Here is a 21,093-nt window from a genome sequence, read left to right as displayed (position 1 = left end):
GAAGGTTTGTGTTGGTGGGTGCCCGGGAAGTGCAGATGGGGCTCATCACCTGCACTCGTCAGTATAGAGGCATTCTGTCGGAGATCCAGGGAGCTCTATTCTCTGCCCCTTCTTTGCCCTGTGCCTTGAAAAAGAAAAGATTAAAATGCCATACTCCCAAGAACACAACTTTATATTTGAAGCCTTTTTAATTTAATTTTATTTTTTTATTTTTTTTATTTTTGCCTTTTTAATTTTTTAACGGAAGAGAGATTGGAATAAATATTTGATGACCATTAGTAGAAACTCAACGGCTTTTTTTTTAAAGCCTGATCTATTGGTCACAGTTACTATCTTTTCATCTTTTTAAAATCAGGATGTAAATATTGGTAGGTTGAAAACTTTTCATTTTGTAGTAATTATAGATTTGTAGGAAGTTGCAGAAAAGGTACAACAAGGAGGTCCTGCGGATGTGGTTAATTTTTTTTTCAAAATGAAAATAGCTTTATCATCTTTTTCTGCTTACATATAAATGACATATAGTCCTTATAAGAATTTCAAACAATACACAGAGTGTAAGTGGAAAATGAACATCACCTGGCATCTTACTAACTAGCCATTGCCATTACTGATACTTTGGGCCATCCTTCCAAATATTTTTCCAGACACATACAAAGATGCCTACATCGTTTGCTGTAACTGGTTGTATAAGAAAGCGGTATTTCGCACAATAATACTTTATAAATGTGAAGGAGAAAAAGAAAGAGAATGGCTCCTTTGGAACTCTCTGCTCTGGCTTTTAGCTCTAACTTTTAATTGTTACTTATTTGCTGATCTTGTGTGTTCCCCCACTCCCCCAACATTTTGTGTTGGAACTTTCTAAGCCACAGACAAGTTCAAAGCCTAGTACTGTGCATACCCATATGCTCTTCACCTAGATTGACCAATTATTGCCTTTTTTGCTTTATTTCTCTTTATATAAACAATTTTTTTTAATGAACCATTTGAAAATAAGCTGCAGAAATCATGACACTTCACCCCTCAGGACTTCAGTATGCATCTTCAAAAAATACGGACTTTTTTTCCTACAAAACTACAATACATAGTTGTAAAGGGAAGGACTTCGTTTTTTTCTTTCTATGTGGGACAAAACCCAGCTTTTCCCTACTGTGTGTTTATTCACTGGGAGTTTCCTTTACTATTCACATCAAACACTTCATTTCTGACACTTGTGGTCACCGGATATGGGGAGGTTTTCCCCCACACCAGGCAGCACTCTGTGACACCATCTGCATGTCCTGCAATTTAATTCAATTCTGACACTCTATTTGGAGACAGTGTCATCCCATAGGTTAAGGGCTCAGTCTCATAGACTGTATCCTTCCCCCTCTACAGAATTCAGGGAAACACATTTATACCCAGTTTACTAAGGAATACGTTAAAAGATACAAATGAACAGCTAGATGAAGTGGTACATAGGGTGAGGCCTGGGATGGTCCCAGTACAGGAGCTTGTAGAGTTGGATGCATCACCTTCCCCGGTATGGATGTATTTGCCCATCTGGAAACTCTCTGAACCCCATACTTTTGGGATTTTTTGGAGGCTTCCTCACATAGGCATGAGCAATTATTTACTCCATTTCCAGCCCCATCTCTGGAGGAGGGGGTACAGGACTGAAAATCATGGTTGCTCATCAAGGTTTGGTCTTCCTAGTAACCTGCCACCTTCCAAGAGCCATCCAAGGAGCCCACCCAGAGTCACCTCATTAAGACAAAAATGTTCCTAGTGCTCTATCACTTAGGAATTTTTATAAGGCTTTTAGGGCCTCTGTGCTGGAAACTGGGGGCAGAGACCAACATATATATTTCTTATTATTTCATAATAGTGGTTGCGTAGATTTTTTTTTTTTCCAATGTGTTATAATCTATAAAAGTTCCTCATATTGTCTCAAATTTAGCCAGTGGGAGAGCTTTCAAGATGGCTCCAGGGGTGCAGTGAATGTAATGGGTATACATTTAGCTGAAAAGTTGGGGGTACCATATACATTTAGCTGAAAAGTTTGGGGTACCATGGCTAGTATAGCAAGTCAGTGTCCCAAGACTTTGGGATTTTTTTTAAAAGCTTTTATTTATTTATTCATGAGACAGAGAGAGAGAGAGAGAGAGAGAGAGAGAGGCAGAGACATAGGCAGAGGGAGAAGCAGGCTCCATCAGGGGAGCCCCACGTGGGATTCGATCCTGGGTCTCCAGGATCAGGCCCTGGACTGAAGGTGGTGCTAAACCGCTGAGCCACCGGGCTGCCCGTTTTTTTTAGGGTCTTAATTCTCCATTTCAAAATGGTAATGGTGATGTTAATATTTCTGATGAAGGGACTTGTCAAACTCCTTCATGTATGTAGTAGTCTTCCTACAACTCTTGTATCCCCATTCTGTAGATAAGGAAATTGAAGCCCAGGGAGATCCAGGGATGATAAGGGAGATCCAGGGATGACCAGGGTCACACTGAATAAGTGATGGAATGAGATTTTTAAAACCAAAGCCCATGGCTTTCACTGCTGTGTTAATAATATAGTGGAAGTGTAGATTAATTTCACCTAGGACAAACTTGCAGGAGGAAACTTCAGCTCACAAAAAATATAAAGGTTTATCTCTTCATGATTCTTCTCAAAATTACTTTCAGAAACCACCGTTAGTGGGCCAGTCAGACTTCAATTGCTTAAGTAAAATAGGCCAGGAGTTCTTGAATACATTTAGGAAGCTCTTGAATATATTTAGGAAGTTAAGGAAAACTAAGTATTATTTTTAAAAGATAATGTTTTTATTTTATCAGTAATATAGCCAATTCTGAAAGACTGAAATTCGTGGAAAGATCATCTGTATCTCATACTATTGCCAATTACTTCAGATGTTTTTGTGTTTCTTTTTTAAATATTTTAAAAAATTTATCTAATTTTTTAATTAGATATGATCATAGTATCTCTAAAGTGTTGTCTCCTACTTTTCTTTTTAAAGATTTTATTTATTAAAAAAAAAAAAAGATTTTATTTATTCATGAGAGACACACAGAGAGAGGCAGAGACATAGGTAGAGGGAGAAGCAGGCTCCTTGCGGGGAGCCTAGTGTGGGACTTGATCCCCAGGCCTGGGATCATGCCCTGAGCTGAGGGCAGATGCTCAACCACTGAGCTACCCAGGCGTCCCTGATTTGACAATTGTATACATTACACAGTACTCACCACAATAAGCGTAGCTACCATCTGTTACCATACAAAATAATTACAATATTATTGACTGTACTCTGTATGTTGTACTTTTCATCCCTATGATGATTTATTTTATAACTGGAAGTTTGCACCTGTTAATCCCCTTCACCTATTTTGCCTAACCCCTACATCTCTTCCCTCTGGCAACCACCAGTTTGTTTTCTGTATTTATGAGTCTGTTTCCGGTTGGTTGGTTTGTTTGGTTTTTTAGATTCCACACATGATATGGTATTTTTCTTTTCTGTCTGGTTTCTTTCATTTAGCATAATACCCTCTAGGTCTATCCATATTGTTGCAAATGGCAACATTTCATCCTTTTTTATGGCTGAGTAATATTGCATCCTGTCTGTCTGTCCATCTACCTATCTGTCCATCCCATATCTTATTTGTGCATTTGCTTATTGCTGGACACTTAGGTTGCTTCCATACCTTGGCTATTGTAAATAATGCTGCAATAAACATGGGGTGCATATATCTTCAAATTAGTGTTTTGTTTTCCTTAGGTAAATACCTAGTACAGGAATCACTGGATTGTATGGTGTTTTTTTTTTTCTTTTAAAGATTTATTATTTATTTGAGGGAGAGAGCGGGCACGCAAGCACATGTTGGGAGGGGCAGAGGGAGAGAAAAAATCAAGCAGACTCCACACAAAGTGTGGAGCCCAACAGGGGGCTCAATCTCACGACCCTGAGATCACTACCTGAGCTGAAACCAAGATTTGGACACATAACTGTGCCATCCAGGTTCCCCTGTTTTTAATTTGTTGAGGAACTTACATACTATTTTCCATAGTGGTTGCACATTTAACATTCCCACCAACAGTACATGAGGGTCTCCTTTTTTTCTACATTCTTGCCAATATTTATTGTTTCTTGACTTTTTTTATACGATTCTGGATGGTGTGAGATACTATCTCATTGTGGTTTTAGTTTGTATTTCCCTGACGATTAGTGATGTTGAGCATCTTTTCATGCATCTGTTGGCCATCTGTATGTCTTCTTTGGAAAAATGCCTGTGCAGGTCCTCTGACCTTTTAAAAATTAGATTTTTTTTTTAGTATTGAGTTATAGGAGTTCTTTATTTATTTTGGATGTTAACTTCTTATTGGATATATCATATGCAAATATTTTTTTCCCATTTGGTAGGTAGCCCTTTTGTTTTGCTGATGGTTTCCTTTGCTGTGCAAAAGCTTTCTAGTTTGATGTAGTGCCAGTTGTTTATTTTCACTTTTGTTTCCCTTGCCTGAGGAAACAGATCCAGAAAAATACTGCTGAAGTTGATGTCCAACAGATTACTACCTATCTTTTCTTTTAGAAGTTTTATGGTCTCAGGTCTTATATTTAGGTATGTAATCTATTTTGAGTTTATTTTTGTGTGTAGCATAAGAAAGTTTTCTAGTTGCGTTCTTTTAATGTAGCTCTCTAGGTTTCCCAGGCACTGTTCAATGAAAAGACTGTCTCTTTTCCATTGTATATTCTTACCTTCTTTTTTGTAGATTAGTTGGCCATTTAAGTATGGGCTTATTTCTGATCACTCTATTCTGTTCCATTGATTAGTGTGTCTATTTTTATGCCAGTACCCATACTATTTTGATTACTGTAGTATTGTATAGTTTGAAATCAGGGAGTGTGATACCTCCAGATTCATTCTTCTTTCTTGAGATTGCTTTAGGCTGTTCAGGGTTTTTTATAGTTCTCTACACATTAGGATTATTCATTCTAGTTATTTGACAAATATTAACATTATTTTGTTAGGGATTGAGTTGAATCTATAGGTTGCTATGAGTAGTATTGACATTTTAATAATATTAATGAATTCTTCCATGATTGGAAGAATCCACAATCCATGATTGTGGTATATCTTTCTATTTATTTGTGTTGTCTTCAATTTCTTTCATCAGTGTCTTGTAGTTTTCAGATTTTTAGTCTTTCATGTCCTTGGTTAAATTTATTCCTAGGTATTTTTTTCTTTTTTGATGCAGTTGTAAATGAGATTTTCTTTTCTTTTTTTTAAGATTTATTTATTTATTTATTCATGGGAGACACACAGAGAGAGGCAGAGACAGAGGCATAGGGAGAAGCAGGCTCCTCACAGGGAGCCCGATTGTGGGACTTGATCCCGGATCCTGGGATCACGCCCTGAGCTGAAGGCAGACACTCAACCACTGAGCCACCCAGGCATCCTAGATTGTTTTCTTAATATCTCTTTCTGCTAGTTCATTATTAATGTACAGGAATGCAACAGATATTTGTATATTAATGCTGTTTCTACAAGTTTACTGAATTCATTTATTCTAATAGATTTTTTGGTGGAGCCTTTATGGTTTTCTCTATATAGTATCATGTCATCTACAAATAATGACAGTTTTACTTCTTACCGGTTTGGTTGCTTTTTATTTCTTTTCCTTGTCTGATTTCTGTGGCTATGATTTCCAGTACTATGTTGAATAAAAGTGGCAAGAGTGGACATCCTTGTCTTGTTCCTGATCTTAGAGGAAAAGCTTTCAGCTTTTCACCATTGAGTATAATGTTAGCTGTGGGTTTTTCATGTATAGCCTTTATTCAGTTGAGGTATATACCCTCTATACTCACTTCATTGAGAGTTTTTGTCATGAATGGATGTTGAATTTTGTCAAATACTTTTTCTGCCTCTAAAACTAAAATTTTTGATGACAAAAACCTATAAGAACTTTCATTTCCATAAGAATCAATCATTAAGGGCAGCCCTGTTGGCACAGCGGTTTAGCGCTGCCTGCAGCCCGGGGTGTGATCCTGGAGACCTGGGATCGAGTCCTACGTCAGGCTCCCTGCATAAAGCCTGCTTCTCCCTCTGCCTGTGTTTCTGCCTCTCTCTCTCTCTCTCTCTCTGAATAAATAAAAAATAAAATAAAATAAAATAAAATAAATCCCTTAAAAAAAAAGAATCAATCATTAATTTTTGTTACTCCAGTTTTTAAAAGGAGTCTAGATAAAAATGTACCAAATACTTGGGGGGGCGGTGCATGGCCTAGAGGGAAAGGCAAAGGTACCAATGGTAATATTATAAGATGGGAAGAATATACACTGTACAATGTAAGCATGGAGGAAAGGAAGTAATGGTTGCACCTTGAGGAAATATTGTTCACCAACAAGGTGAACTTTGAACTAAATATTTTAGGATGGATATGACTTGGCAGAGGCTGGGAAAAGAGATTCCTATAAAAAGTAAAGAGTGCACAAAGTCAGAGGTGGCAAAGACTGATGTGTTCGCATGTGTGCAGTTGGAATTCAGAAGACTGGAGAGATTGATAGCAAAGAGGCTGGTTAGGTGGGCAGTGGCTAGGTGGATTAGGCCTAGACTGGTATGTGAAAGGGGTTAGAATAGATCCATTAAAAACCACTGGATAATTTTGAGCCATAGAGATCTTGTATCTCATTTGCATTGCAAACAGTTTCCTCTGATGTCAGTGTGTAGGATAGAATCCATCTGCAAATGACAAAAGTCCTGAAAAGGATGTGTTAGGTTGATATGGGTGATATCAAGAGTTAATCTGAAACAGGTACTATGTTATATGGTAAATTTACATCTTTAGTGTACAAATTACAAGAATATCTGATGTACTAACAACTTTTCGAGGTTTGTAACATTTCTTCTGGTCCACATCAAGGGGAATGCGTAGTGCCTGGCCAAGGAGTGGAGGCAGCAAATGTCACTCTAATTCCCAGTGTTCATAAAGTGTATGACTCCACACCCCCATTCCACTCCATCTGGGACCATGTCCTCTGAGACACTGTAAGATTCTAGCATGGGTGTAAATCAAAGGGGAACTTAGCACAGACACAGATTTCTGGGCACCATTCCCAGGCTTCTGATGCAGAGGTCTGGGCTGGGGCCCAGGAATCTACATTTTAACCAACACTAGAGTTGAATCTGTTGGATGCACTTTCTTACACCTAAGTGTTATAATTTATGGGGCCACTTGTTTGCCATGTAGTGGTATTAAGCATTATTCAAGCATAAGCTGCTGGGTTTCAGATGAGATCTTTGGTTAGTAGCCTCACCAGTGCAAGCCCCATTATGGCTTATTTTCACTGTTTTGCATTTGTGACTTGTTCTTAACCTTTTAACTAAACCAACTATTACCAAGATCATTTCAACACTACTTCTCCTCTCTGGTCTTTTTTGTAACAATATACCAGAGCTCATGATAAAATCTATGGGAGTACAGTAATATCTTCATGTGAGGTATTTTTATTTCTCCAAGAGTAACTGTTTATTGTCTTAAAGAGTTTATGTGCTGAGTTCATTCACTTGAACAGTATAGTCACTATCAAATATAGGGTTGGAATGTTTGTTTCTGTTAACCATACAGTGAAATTTAAATAAAACATTGCTTTTCTCTTTTTAAAATTTACTCTGCTTAGAATTATTTTGGTGGAAAACTTTCTGCTCAAGGGAAAATGCCTTGGATTGAATATAATCATGAAAAAGTTTCTGGCACAGAATTCATAATTGACTTTCTGGAAGAGAAACTTGGAGTGAATTTAAACAAAAACCTTGGCCCTCATGAAAGAGCCATCTCCAGAGCAGTGACCAAGATGGTGGAGGAGCACTTCTACTGGTGAGTCCCCCAGGCGTGTTGGGTGAGTGCCCAAGGCCTGTCCCCAGCCTTTGGAGTAAGCCCAAGTTCTGTTTCACTTTTCAGACATTCCCCAGCCTTTTCAAAAATTTCTACATTCTGACCGACTTAGGGGTCAAAGTTATAACCGATAAGTTTCTAGGTATCTAGAAAAAAGGTAGACATTTTCTGTAGAGGCCCCACTAGCACATGTTTTAGGCTTTGTGGGGCCATGGATCTGTTGCAACTCCTTAAACTCTTCCATTGTAGTGCAAAAGCAACCATAGATGACATGGAAATGAAGAGCATGACTGTTTCAATGAAACAATAAAAACACTGACATTTGAATTTCATTTAATATGAAAAGTTATTCTTTTGATTTTTTTCCTCCAGCCATTTAAAAATGTATTTTTAATTTTTTAATTAATTAGTTAATGAATTTATTTTAGAGAAAGAGAAAGAGGGAGAGAGAGAGAACGAGTGCATGTGAGTGGAGGGAGGGGCAGAGGGAAAGAGGGACAGAGAGAATCCCAAGCAGACTCCACTCTGAGTCCAGAGCCCAGCATGGGGCTCGATCTCATGACCCTGAGATCATGACCTGAGCCGAAACCAAGAGTTGGACCCTTAACCAAATGAGCTATCTAGGCACCCCTCCAACCATTTAAAAATGTAAAAACTTATTAGCCTATGGGCTGTTTTACTGACCCCTGATTTAGACCTCACCTCACTGAGGTGAAGAGGATATTTCTTTTTCTTTTTTTTTTTTTTAAATTTATGATAGTCACAGAGAGAGAGAGAGAGAGAGAGAGAGGGGCAGAGACACAGGCAGAGGGAGAAGCAGGCTCCATGCACTGGGAGCCCGATGTGGGATTCGATCCCGGGTCTCCAGGATCATGCCCCGGGCCAAAGGCAGGCGCCAAATCGCTGCACCACCCAGGGATCCTTGAAGAGGATATTTCAACTGACTCTGCTCTTTACTAGTCCAAACTGCTGAATTAAAATACTATTATATCAGACACCCAGAGGAGGGAACAGAAGACTAAGTCAGGATAGAAGTCTTAAGTAAAATGAATTATTCAAGCTTTGTAAAATTATCGTCAGTTTTCCTTAGACGACAAGAGCTTCTCTGTGTTCCAGAAGTAAAGTGTACTTCTGCTTTCTGAGTGCTCTTGCCCCGCCTGGCTGACCCCTAGGTTGCATCCCTTGTCTGAAGCCTCACACACTGCGTGGATGAGTTGCCTGTATTCTGCATGTGCCATTGTGCTGGCTGTGACATGTGAGTTAAACAGGCACAGGGCTTCTTGGCTTATAAACTCATCGTCATGTGGGATTTTCCTTTGTTTTTCATCCATTTCCTGGAGTTTTAGCACCTTTCTATACACCCCAGTAGATGAGTTTTCTCTATGATTTCTCTATACTTATCTTGTTCCAAAGAGTTAATTAAGAATCGTTAAGCCCTCCTTTTTGGGCATTAATTGTTATTAAGGGGTCAGTTGCTCACCCAGTAGCTTTCGCCTCCTCCACACTCAGTGTGGGGTTGATTGTCGAAGGTCTTCCCTATCACCTTCCTATTTCATCAGTTCAGCTCTCTTTCTACATGGAAACTTGCTTGTTCTTTCTAAATGGAAAACTTGCTGTTCCCTCTCTTGGATTTTAAGTGACTCTCTATTTCTGTTTTCTTTTTCTGCTCACAGTCCTTGCCCCGTTTATCCCAGGGCAGATCCGGAGCACCGCTTCTTTGACCCCCTCTCACTGTAGAGGTGAAGGAGGTGGGGGCAAGGAAGGAACCCAGCAGAGAGTAGAGGCAGGGGTGCAGATTAGCATGGTAGTAATCACAGACTCTGTGTTCCTGGAAAGCACCCAGGTCTTTTCTTTATGGTACTTTTGGAGAACTGATGGGGCTCCCATCTTCAAGAGCGCAGGAGTTATAGCATGGGCCAAGTGACTGACTACATGTGATGTGCTTAGTCTCAGGGAAAAGCCTGTGGGACAGAGCCCATCTCATCTCTTAAGAGGTTCTAGTCCCCACTTGGCAGCAATTGGAAGAAATGAAGAACCAGCACAGGGCCACCCTGACCCTCTGTGCCTTCTGTTGATGCAGCCCTCCAAAGTGCTACCTTGTTTGATTGATGAGCCCATTAATGCGGAGAGCTCTTGCTTTGTGAGCTGCATGGAAAGAAGCTGAAAGTCACCTTACATTTTCATTAGTACTTGCGCTACTACTCTTGATTTTTGTAGTGGTTCATAAAATGTACATTCCAGTTAGAAAGACTTTGATCCAGCAAGATTCCCAAGTACCAGCTGTCCCTGATTTTTGCTCTCGATGTGTGGAGACGTTTTATATGTTTACTCCCTGGTAGAAATTCATCCTCTGCTCTTTCCCTTCCCTTCTCTCCCTGCAACAGCCCCAGCTAACACATGATGGGAGGCAGCTCTAGGTGGTGGAGGGAAAGGTATTGGGGGGTGGGAAGTGAGTGGGAGAGTTGGGAGGTGGTATCCTGGTGTGGAAGAATCTTAATTTTATGGACCATAAACACACAAGTGCTTGGGGGAGTTGCTTAGGTCGTACATAGACCTTTCTAAGGATAATTTTGTATCTGTAATCCACTTTTTAATTACATTTTGTAATTCAGAGCGGGAGCTAGCTACTGTGTCTCATTTGTGTCTCCTCAAAGGTTATTTTGAGGAAAATATAATGAAGGTGGGAGGTCAGGTCTTCTTCATAGAGATAAAAATATCCAGCGAACTTTCTTTTTTTTTTTTTTAAAGATTTTATTTATTTATTCATGAGAGACACACACAGAGAGAGAGGCAGAGACACAGGCAGAGGGAGAAGCAGGCTCCATGCAGGCAACCTGATGTGGGACTCGATCCCAGGTCTCCAGGGTCATGTCCTGGATTGAACGAGGCGCTAAACCACTGAGCCACTGGGCTGCCCTCCAGTAAACTTTCAAAGAAAAATTCCCAATTCCTTCAATTCCCTTCAGTCCCTAGCAGCAGAAGGAAAAACAAACCTTCCTCTGTTTCATAAGGTTTCCTAACCTTTAGCTATCTTCTTGCTTTGGGGAGACCTTGAACAAGCATTCCCTAGAGCTCTAAATCCCAAAGGAGAAAAGACACCTGTCCCTCCAGTAAGAAAATGCCTGGGGCAGAGTTTGTGGACACTCCTTGTCAGGTTCCTCTTCTGCTCCCCACTTTCTTGTCTCAGAGGCCACACACAGAATGTGCACCCATGGAAACTGGAGCCAGCATGAGGAATGGACCACCCTATATAGGAAAATATTACGAGGATGAGATTTTCATGAGAGCTTGTTAAATTCTAACAATCTGAGCTCCAAGGTTGTGTCTGTGTTTATAGCCGAGGAGATGAAATCTACTGTTTGAATCAATTGATTAGAGTTATCTGGAGTTTTCAGATATGTTTATTTTGGTCCAAAATTGCAAAAACACTCCAGGTGTGATATTTCTGAAAAGCGAAGACAATGGAAAGCTGGCATTGTTACATAAATACCATCACATCATCCTGGGGCTCTGCTTCAGGTTTGGTCAAATAAGCACACTTAGCTATAACAAGTTTTTCTTGAACTTGAAATCCATACCAGTATGTCCCACTTGTATAGCTATGATTGAACATGGAGAAGACAGGTTTCTATCCTCTTTGTTCCACTGAGTGCTTAAGTTAGATCCAACACATGGAAGTTGGTATAAAGGGAAAAACGAGAGACACGGGGTCAAATTAGTGGAATGAAATTGAGCTCTGGTAACAGACACTACAGCTTCATCTATATGACACACTAGTGCACCAAGAGTCTTGTAGCCCCACAAGGAAGTGTGTAGCGCACTGTGGTCAGGCCATCTAGTCATACCACTTTGACCCATTAAAATATAGGTGTTGGAACAAATTTGCATCTAGGCTGGCCATGATTTTTCAATTTTGATGTTGGCTTTGGTATAGTTTCACTGAATGAGGGAGGTGGAGTCCTTACTAAAATGACTTACCCAAAATCTTGTCTAAAAGCCTGGAGTCTCTCTCCATGATTATAACTGGATTAATGTGATCCCCTCTTCCCTGTTCCGCTTGCCCCCCGATTTCAGATGCAGTGAGAGGTCCTGCTTGGAAGGGTTAGTCTAGGGACTGTGCAACTTGGTGGAATCATAGAAGCTTATCATACGCTCCTGCGTCCCCATGCATTTAGAAGACAACCAAAAGATGACAGGATGTAGCAGGATATGGAGAAAGGCATCTGTGGTCAGGAAGGCCACATGCTGAGGCTCAGTCATAAAACAGTAGATTCCGTGGGTTGCAGTTTTCCACATGTTAGCATCATCTCTGCTATCGGCCAGGCCTCATGTTAGGTTATAACAAGAGAGATCTTCATTGAAACATCAGGGGTCAGTGCTTCTTTCCTGTACTCTTGATCTCCTTTAAAAATGTTGAACAGTATTTATTCTTCTGTTCTGACTAGAATAATCAGTTTTTAAGAGAAATTTGACCCCGTTTTGCAGAAGAGATCCGGTACATCATTTGTGATAAAGGAAGTGAGAATCAACTTTCTGAAAGAGGTTCTCAGAATGATGAATTAATTGTTCAGCTTAGTCTAGTTTCCAAACTGGCCCTCTCTGCCCTTGCCGTTTGATGATTCACGACTCCTCATGGAGTGGGCCTCTTCCCAGTAGAGAGTGACGTGGGTCTCAGAAGAGAACAGTCAGCCCCTTCTTCATTCTTCAAAGGCATTTCTGTTTTTCCTTCGTCCTATTTAAATATTGTCAGCCCTTAGAAACACTACTTAGCAGTAGCTGGCTCAGGAGTAAAGCTTTTTTACCATTCAATCAATAATTCATTCTTTCAGTAAACTTAATGAATGACTCCTAGTGGCCATACTCCATGCTGGATGGGGGGAAGCAAGACACTGTCTCCGTCCTCAGGTGACTCACAGGCTGAGGGAGACATTGACCCATCATAATGGTGGGTGCTGGGGGAAGAGTTTGAAGACCTGAGGAAAGGCAGCCAGCACCTGCTGGAGTGATGGGGGAAAGGCTTTCCCAGAGGAGATTGTACCCCAACAGAAGCTGGGGACTGTCAGGGCTGGGTGAAAGGGGCTGGGTGGCAGGGGATTAGGATATCTAGGCAGAGGGAGCAGCATCTGCCAAAGTTTAGACGCAAGACAGAGGAGCCTGGGGAGACACACGTGGTTCTGTGTGGCAGGTACACAGGAGGCAGTGCAGGGGGATGGGGCCAGGGGATGGCCAGCCGTGCCTGGGTGAGACTGTAGGAGGGCTGCGTGCCAAGCTAAGGGGCTATGGGGAGTTAATGAATGACTCTGAGGAGCAGCCTGATGGGATTAGATTTGTGTTTTAGGAGATCTTTGCGGCTGCCTTGGGACAAATGGCTTGCTGAAGGGCATGGACGGGATGTCAGGAGACCTGCTAGGAGACCGCTGTGCTCAGGGGTTGAGAAATGATGGAGGCCTGAGCTACATGCTAATCGAGTTAGAGAAAAGGGCAGATTCACAGGGTGACTGGCTTGTCAGGAGTGAGGGATAGAGAGCAGCAAAGAACACATCCTGGGATTCTTATGGGCTTGGGTGAGGAGGGACAGATTCAAAGGGAAGGAAGATCATTGAGTCCAGTTTTGGATATAGGCTTTGCAGTTCCCAAGGACCCTTCACAGAGATCCCTGGGTGTTAGGACAAGGGTCTGGGCTGGGTATGGGTTTGGGAGTCATCACTTTGAAATCATGGGTGTGAATTAGATCATGCCATGATGGTGGAGTAAGAAGTAGGAAGAATAGTGATGAAAATCTTGGGAACTTGGTGGACATGCAGGAAAAGCAGTAGAGAGCTTTAGAGAGTAAGCCAGGGGAGAACTCTTCTACAAGAGACACCAACAACGTTACACGTTGAGGAGAGTTCAAGAAAGATAAATAAACAAGGAAGGTTTATGGGCACTGGGATGGCTCATTCAGTTAAGTGTCTGACTCTTGATCTCAGCTCAGGTCTTGATCTCAGGGTCATGGGTTCAAGCCCCACGTTGGGCTCCATGCCCAGCATGGAGCCTACTTGAAAACAAAAAATAAGGAATGTTTATTTGGATTTTGCAGCAAGGAGGTGTCGCTGATTTGGATGAGAATAGTTTTGGTCAAGTGCGAATAGTTTGCTGGAAGCTTGGTCACGGAAGGAGGTGGGTTCTTGGTTGTGAGAATATGGAAGTGTGTGTAAATGAGGTTTGCTGCCTGTAGTGATTGATTTAGGATCCCATGAATTACTTGTTTTCTTTGGTATTTAAAGTTTGTACCCACTTCATAGGGGTTGACCCTTACACAGCCTGCCTGGCCCTCATTTGCTTCTCTTCCCTGACACTGGGCTCAGGATTAGACACAAGGAGTGAAAGAGGGAAGAAGTCAAGAGCAGGGTGGCAAAGAGAAGAGAGGAAGACCAGACGGTTTCTTAGGTTACCTCTAGCTGCAAAATTCCGGATCAACCTAGTGTTCCTCCTTCTGTGCCCTCCATTCAACCCACTAATGCAGGTAGAGAACCTTACACCATTGTATTGGTGGGGTCTCCTCCAGCTCAGCTGTGTGGCCCAGAACAGCTACCTCTTCCATCCCCATCTGCTACTTGAATTCATTAGTTGTGCAAAGCTCTCTCTCCATCACTACATCCTCATCCTGTGCGCATGCCCCCATTTCCTGCTTGATGGTGGAAAATGGAGTCACTAGGCAGGAATTCTGAACCTCTCTGCAGCCCCTTCTCTTGCAACATTCTCCACCTCTCTTCTTCAGAGCAAGGGGTGTCTCTATTTCTCTCTATGCTGGCCCTTCCAGCCTTGCCTTCTCACCTTCTAACTTGCCCTTGACTTGTGTAAGCCTTATACCTAACACCACACCTTACCCTAGAAACTTCTTTAGGTGACGTGACCCTTCTCCTCTGACAGCTTTAGCACTCACACTGACAAACCGTCACCCACAAATTCTCTATCTTGAGTCTAAACCTATCTCCTGAGTCCTCAACCTCTGGAAATTCTCACTTGGGGGTTCCATGGGATCCTCAAATGAAACCGTTTGATGTGTCTTTCATCATCTAAATCTGTGTGTCTGCCCTTATTGGTTAATGGCATTATCATCCACTCAAGTCATCAGCCTGAGAGAAAATACCTAATCTCTCCTTATACTTAATCCATTGATCAGTAGACTCTTTCTCATATTCCAGAGTTTCTCCTCTGCATTCCCTGCACACCCTCCCACCACCTCTACTATTGCCCTTGTTCTTAGGTCTTGCCATAGTCTTCCAAGCAGCCTTCCGTCCAGTGCTTTCTCCATTTGCAGCCCTTCCTTCATATTGCCACAAACCTGATTATATTTCTTGACCGCTTATCACTTTTCAGTGGTTAAAGCTCACCACCCTTTGTCTCAGGCCCATCCAGATCTGGTCCTGGCCCACCCTTCCAGCCTTTACTCTTAGCTGCTTCCCAAGGCATCCTGTACCCACCCCAGCCAGTGCTCCTCACACATACCTCTTCTTCTCTGCCTGGTGAACTTCTGCTCATCCTTTGGGATCAGTTATGTTTATGATAAAATCTGTGTAATCCATCTACGAATAATACATATATATATTTTCACATCAACCTGTCAGTTTGGAGCCACCACATTCCTCATTTTTACTCTTTTGGTGCTTCCTAAATGCTGTTATGACCTAGCTATGCTTATTTTGGGATAATTTAGTTTTATTCTCAGTTCATGGACTTGCAGAATAATCAAGGATGGGATAGCTCTTTTCTGTGTGCCTTTCAATCTAGTACAATTAGAATCAAAGAGCTGAATTATTCTAATAGAATATGAAATTTGATACTTTAATTGCTACAGGTGTAGAAAGAAGAACAAACAGGAAAGTATTTAGTTTGCATGTTTACAAAGAATTTACTAGAGTAAATGTGAGATCTTTTATATCAAAAGATCCATTGACTTCTCCGTATGTATTAGTTACCACTGCGATGTACTTTTTCCTGTTTTCAGCAAAAATCCATTTCTTGACTCAAGACTTTATTTTGAGAGATTTATAAAAAAACAAGTATAAAGCTCTCTAACAAGATTTGTAGGCATTATTTTAAAAAATAATAAGAGTAATGGGTACAGTACAGAGAGCTATGTTGAAATTGGTTGTAGGACTTCTCAGTAAAAATCAGGAATGCTTAAAAATTTTTAGGGAAATCTGTTTTTTATTTTCTTTTTTGTAGAAGAACGAACACTGGAAAGAATAAAACTATATATAAGATGATCAACATTTCAGGGACTTTTTTTTTCTTTAAAAAAATTGAGGTGGAAAAGTAGTTATAATGTATTGTAATTCCTTGTGTTCTCTCTGTAAAAATGTTTTTCACTCTTCTGATTTTTTCAAAATGGCCATTATTGCTATATCGACCAATACTAGGAGGAGAGATGACTGTCAGTACATCTTTTATTGCTCATTATGGGGAAAAACTAAAATATCTTATGTGGGCACTCCTACAGCTATGTTTTTCTCAGCCTTCAGGAGAAAACCCTTTTAACTTCTGTCTACCAACACTATTAGCCATAGAAACATTCCTGCAATTGCACAGGTTCAGAGACCAAAATCAGTCAAGGCCTGAGTTCTGTAGCCAGCATACCACGCAAACAGGGAAAAGCTGCTGAGCTATCTGTGCATGTCCCATGGGAACACCGGGAGAGTTTGCCACAAGCACCACTCAGATGGGAAAAATGACTCAACTGAGTTCCTTCGGTATTTGTGTTCACTTTAGAGTTCTGGAGAACAAACTGAAACAGTTCTCCAGACTTTCTGGAGAGCAAATAATGTACATAATATTTACAATTTGTGTAGTTTATACTAAACACAGACAAGTATATCTCCTCCCTACTCCTCTGTCAAAAAGGCAAAAACCTTTTGAAAAAGCTCTTTGATGTTGTAAAATGTAAAATGCATTAAAAAAAACCCCACATTCACTAATTGTCCAAAATAAAAAGAAATGCAGCTTACTTTTACTTAACACAGAGCATATACCTGCATAACCATGACTTAGATAAAAAAAGACAAGGAAGCCAGCACTGCAGTCACTGTGCCTCCTTCCTCTTGTCCCCATAGGTATGCACTGTTCTGCCTAAAAACCTTTTGAAGTGGGTTTCTACTGTTTTCCGTGGGGTTGCCTAGGCGGAAGCAGGAGTGCGGCCTTGGGGAGGTGGGGGGTGGGGGCGTGGATCTGAGGGTGGGTGCCAGGAGAGGTTGGTGGAATTGTAGCATGGCATCGTTATCTGGATTTGTTTTAGTTTCTCTTGCAGACCTGAAGCCTAGGCATTGACCAGAAACTGTTGTAACATGTGCCATGCAGACTGCTCTTTGTGAAAGCTGCTCTGGCTCATTTCCTCCAGAGTGTGCTCCCTCCTGACACACTCACTGGAAATGGGCTCTGTGGAGCGGACGTGTATCTAATGCCCAGTAGTAACCTGTTTCCACACAATTCCAGGACGTTAGCTTATTGCCAGTGGGTGGACAATCTCAATGAGACCCGGAAGATGCTCTCTCTTAGTGGTGGCGGTCCCTTCAGTAACCTGCTGAGGTGGGTCGTGTGCCACATAACGAAAGGAATTGTGAAACGCGAGATGCACGGCCACGGCATTGGCCGCTTCTCAGAGGAAGAGATTTACATGCTGATGGAGAAGGACATGCGGTCCTTGGCAGGGCTTTTGGGTAATGTACCACACCTTCTATTCTATATTTTATATCCTTACTTTTTTGCATGATTAGTAAAGCACTGTTAGTTGACTGATTTAAAGTTTCATTTGGGTTGGTTTCTTTGCTTGCGCAAGTAGGTCGCAGTCCCACCATTTAACCAAATCCCCTATTTTCAGGAGCAAGTGTCTCCTCTTGATCACTAGTGCCAGGCAGTCTAGTGTGTCGAGGCCCACGCCAGGAGAACGTAGGACGGGGTGCGGCCTGACTGCCTGGCTGGAAGTGCTGCTGGCCACTCGGAATGTGTTGTGAGCCAAGCGTGATTCTGAGCAAGGAAGCTCTTCTGTTTATACACAGGCCAGGGTGAAAGGGCTGCTTGGTAACACATCTGCTTGCAGAGTTGATTGTGTATCCATGGACGTCGAGCTGCTAGAAAGGCTGGCAGTGCTGGTTCTGACCCATTCTGGGCGCACGTGCCATCTTGGCATCTCTCACCCCTACGTTTCCATTGGTAATCTTAGTCGTCTTCTTATTAGCACATTGTGAGTCTTCTGATTTTGTGTTTATTGCCCATGGTAGGTTTAGCTGTGCTTGGGAAGCCCCTCAAAGGGAAGCCCGGAGCAGCCTATGTCTGGGTGGGCAAGGCTACCGAGAGCGGAGTTAGGTGTCCTTGCTCACCTTGTTGGCTAGAGGTGGCCGGGCCGATGTGACTCTGTGCTGGTCAGAGCTCAAGTCTTAGCTATTAGTTGTCAGTTCAGAAACACATCACTTGAATTCAGGAACTTCTGTGTGTGAAATGATGGTTTCTCTTGGGGACAACTAATGTGCAGGGAGCCAAGCCCTCTATGAGACTAGTCATGTGACCTGGCCCCTTGGGACCGCGTATTTCGCCTGGGGAAGGTGGGCTTTTGCTATCTTTTGGCACCCTCATTTCCATTCTAGAGCATATTGTATTCTTCACCTCCTCTGGGAAGTGGGGTTTGGGGTTTGTTTTGTTGAAACCCATGTGGTGCTCCAGGAACTGGGGGCTGTGCTAGGTAGGACCTGCCCCTTGCAGGGTGACTCACTCTGACTGGCTCCTTCCCTGTTCTGGACTCCAGATGCTTACTGGACCTGGTGTCCTCCCCTGAGCCCTGGCCTGCCGGTGGAGATCCCAACAGCAGATCCAGCTCTTGGCCAGCTTTGGTTTGTAGGGATGGGGTTGATGCTATCCAGACCTTCTGGTGCTCTGCCTTTCTAGGCCCCAAAGGGCCTGCCTGAAGGAGGTGTGAGTAGAATTAGCTTCAAGTTCACTTTGTTCCCATGGAAACAGTACTGGACTCGAAGCCTCACAAGAACGTGGGCCATTTCCTCCTTAGGGAGCAGCTTATCTGCTCCCAGCTTCCTTTCCAGCTCACACTGTGGGGAGCCCCAGAAGCCAGATACTGAGTCCTCAAAGTTAAGCCAGAGATTATGCCAATAAAGTGCTGTTCTTTTCTAAAAACTTCATAGTGTTGGTTCCTTAACCAGGGAGGGGTGATCATCACTTTTCTGGAGCACTTCTGGTTGGGAGAACCAGGGAGCAGGGGGACGGCGAAAAGAACAATGATAATTGCCCACGTTTCTCTGACACTTAATGACTTAGCAAAATGCTTCTTCCCCAATTACGGGGAGATGGGAGATAGATCTATTGTCAGTAGCTAGGTTGGATACCTGGCAAGTATTCCAAACACCATCAAGTCTAGATGATTTCCTGAGATGAGACATTGATTGATTCGGCTACTTGAAAAGCAGGAGTTTGCTGGAGTTCTCTTCCATGGGTGGGCCTGGAGAACACTCTAGGCTCTCATCGGAGAAGCACTTTTGTTGCCTTTGGGGAGGGAGAGGCTCTTTGGCTGAACATCAGACATGTGGCCTGTTTGTTTGTTTTATAGCCTATGAGCTAAGAATCATTTTTACATTATTAAAATGTAAGGGAAAAAATGCAACAGAGATCAAATATGGCCCAGAAAGCCTAAAATATTTATCATGCGAAGCTCCATAGAAGTTTGCTTACCTCTGCTCTAAATGAGTACCCATGTTTAGGTTGGGCTGTGACAGGTTCCCTGACAGAGATCTGTGTTTGGTGCTCTGGAGACATGGCAGGAGCAGGGGTGAAATGGGGTGGAGAGCTTGGGAGGGCCAGAGAAGAGGCGGCAGTCATGTGGCCTCAGAAGGTAAAGAGTTGTCCCAAGAAAGAAAATAAGGAGGAACCGTCTGGGCAAATCATAAGAAAAGGAGTTATGAGTGAGGGGCATTTTGGAATCGTGGTCAAAATGAAGGTTAAAACGTAGTTTGGGGCCATATTATCAAAGGTAGTAATTATGCTAAGAGACTTTATCGTGCAGAAAACATGGAGGTGGTGCAGACTTCTGAGTATTAGAGAGAAAGAGCCATATTTGTGATTTATAAAAGTGGCTCCGTTGGTGTCATAGCAGATGGCTTAGGCCTGAGTGGGCAAGTGGTAAAGATATGTACTGAAAATAGTACATATCTGTAGATATAGTTTAAAAAATTGTGATTAAATTAAAATAAAAAATTAAATTTAAACAAAAAAATTAATTGAAAAGGATATCTTAATGTTGGAAAGGAGGAGACAAAATTATTTATAGAAATTTATGGGATTATATAGCTAAAATACTAGGGAATCAAAATTACAGTTAATGAGACAGTTCAGTAAGTTTACAAAATTATAGACATCCAGATGGCCACCAGACACATGAAAAGATGCTCAGTGTCATTCATCATCAGGGAAATGCAAATCAAAACCACAATGAGATATTACCTCACACCTGTCAGAATGACTAAAATCAGCAACACAGGAAACAACAGTCGTTGGTGAGGATGCAGAGAAAGGGGAACCCTCTTTGGTGGGAATGCAAATTGGTGCAGCCATTGTGGAAATCTGTATGGAGGTTCCTCAAAAAGCTAATAATATACTACCCTAGGATCCAGGAATGGCACTATTGGGTGTTTACCCCCAAAATACAAAACCATCAGCTCAAAGAGATACATGCACCCTTATGTTTATTGCAACATTATTTACAATAGCTAAACTATGGAAGCAGCCCAAGTGTCCATTGATAAATGAATGGATAAAGAAGATATGAGATGTATGTATGTGTGTGTATACAAACATATATATATATATATATATATGAATATTACTCAGCCATAGAAAAGAATGAAATCTTGCCATTTGAAATACCATTGACAGAGCTAGGGAGTATTATGGTTAGTGAAATAAGTCAGAGAAAGACAAATACAATCTCAAATATGATCTCACTCATATGTGGAATTTAAGAAACAAAACAAACAAGCAAAGGAAACAAAAAAGGAGACAGACAAACCAAGAAACAGACTCTTAACATAGAGAACAAGGGGATCCCTGGGTGGTTCAGCAGTTTACCTTCGGCCCATGGGGTGATCCTGGAGTCCAGGGGTCGAGTCCTGCAGGCTTGTCCCTCTGCCTGCGTCTCTGCCTCTCTCTCTGTGTCTCTCATGAATAGATAAATCTTTAAAAAACAAAACCAAAACC

The 21,093-nt window shown here is 41.9% G+C and overlaps 1 protein-coding gene across 6 annotated transcripts in view; it reads left to right on the top strand.

Moving 5' to 3' along the window:
- The window catches only part of FAXC (failed axon connections homolog, metaxin like GST domain containing), an 89,131-nt gene that overhangs the window by 21,986 nt on the left and 46,052 nt on the right, over positions 1–21,093 (top strand). For all 6 annotated transcript variants that reach the window (XR_011997214.1, XR_011997213.1, XM_072737919.1 and 3 more), the window contains 2 exons: positions 7,643–7,839; positions 17,332–17,555. Coding sequence is in view for 4 of the 6 variants with exons in the window: in XM_072737919.1 (XP_072594020.1) it covers positions 7,643–7,839; positions 17,332–17,555 (421 nt within the window). In the remaining 2 variants the exon portion in view is untranslated. The remainder of the gene's footprint in view (positions 1–7,642; positions 7,840–17,331; positions 17,556–21,093) is intronic.

This window comes from Vulpes vulpes, chromosome 1 (assembly GCF_048418805.1).
Source record: "Vulpes vulpes isolate BD-2025 chromosome 1, VulVul3, whole genome shotgun sequence".
Lineage (NCBI taxonomy): Eukaryota > Metazoa > Chordata > Mammalia > Carnivora > Canidae > Vulpes > Vulpes vulpes.
The sequence above is the reverse complement of the archived record's forward strand: the minus strand, read 5'-3'. Positions and strand labels throughout refer to the sequence as shown.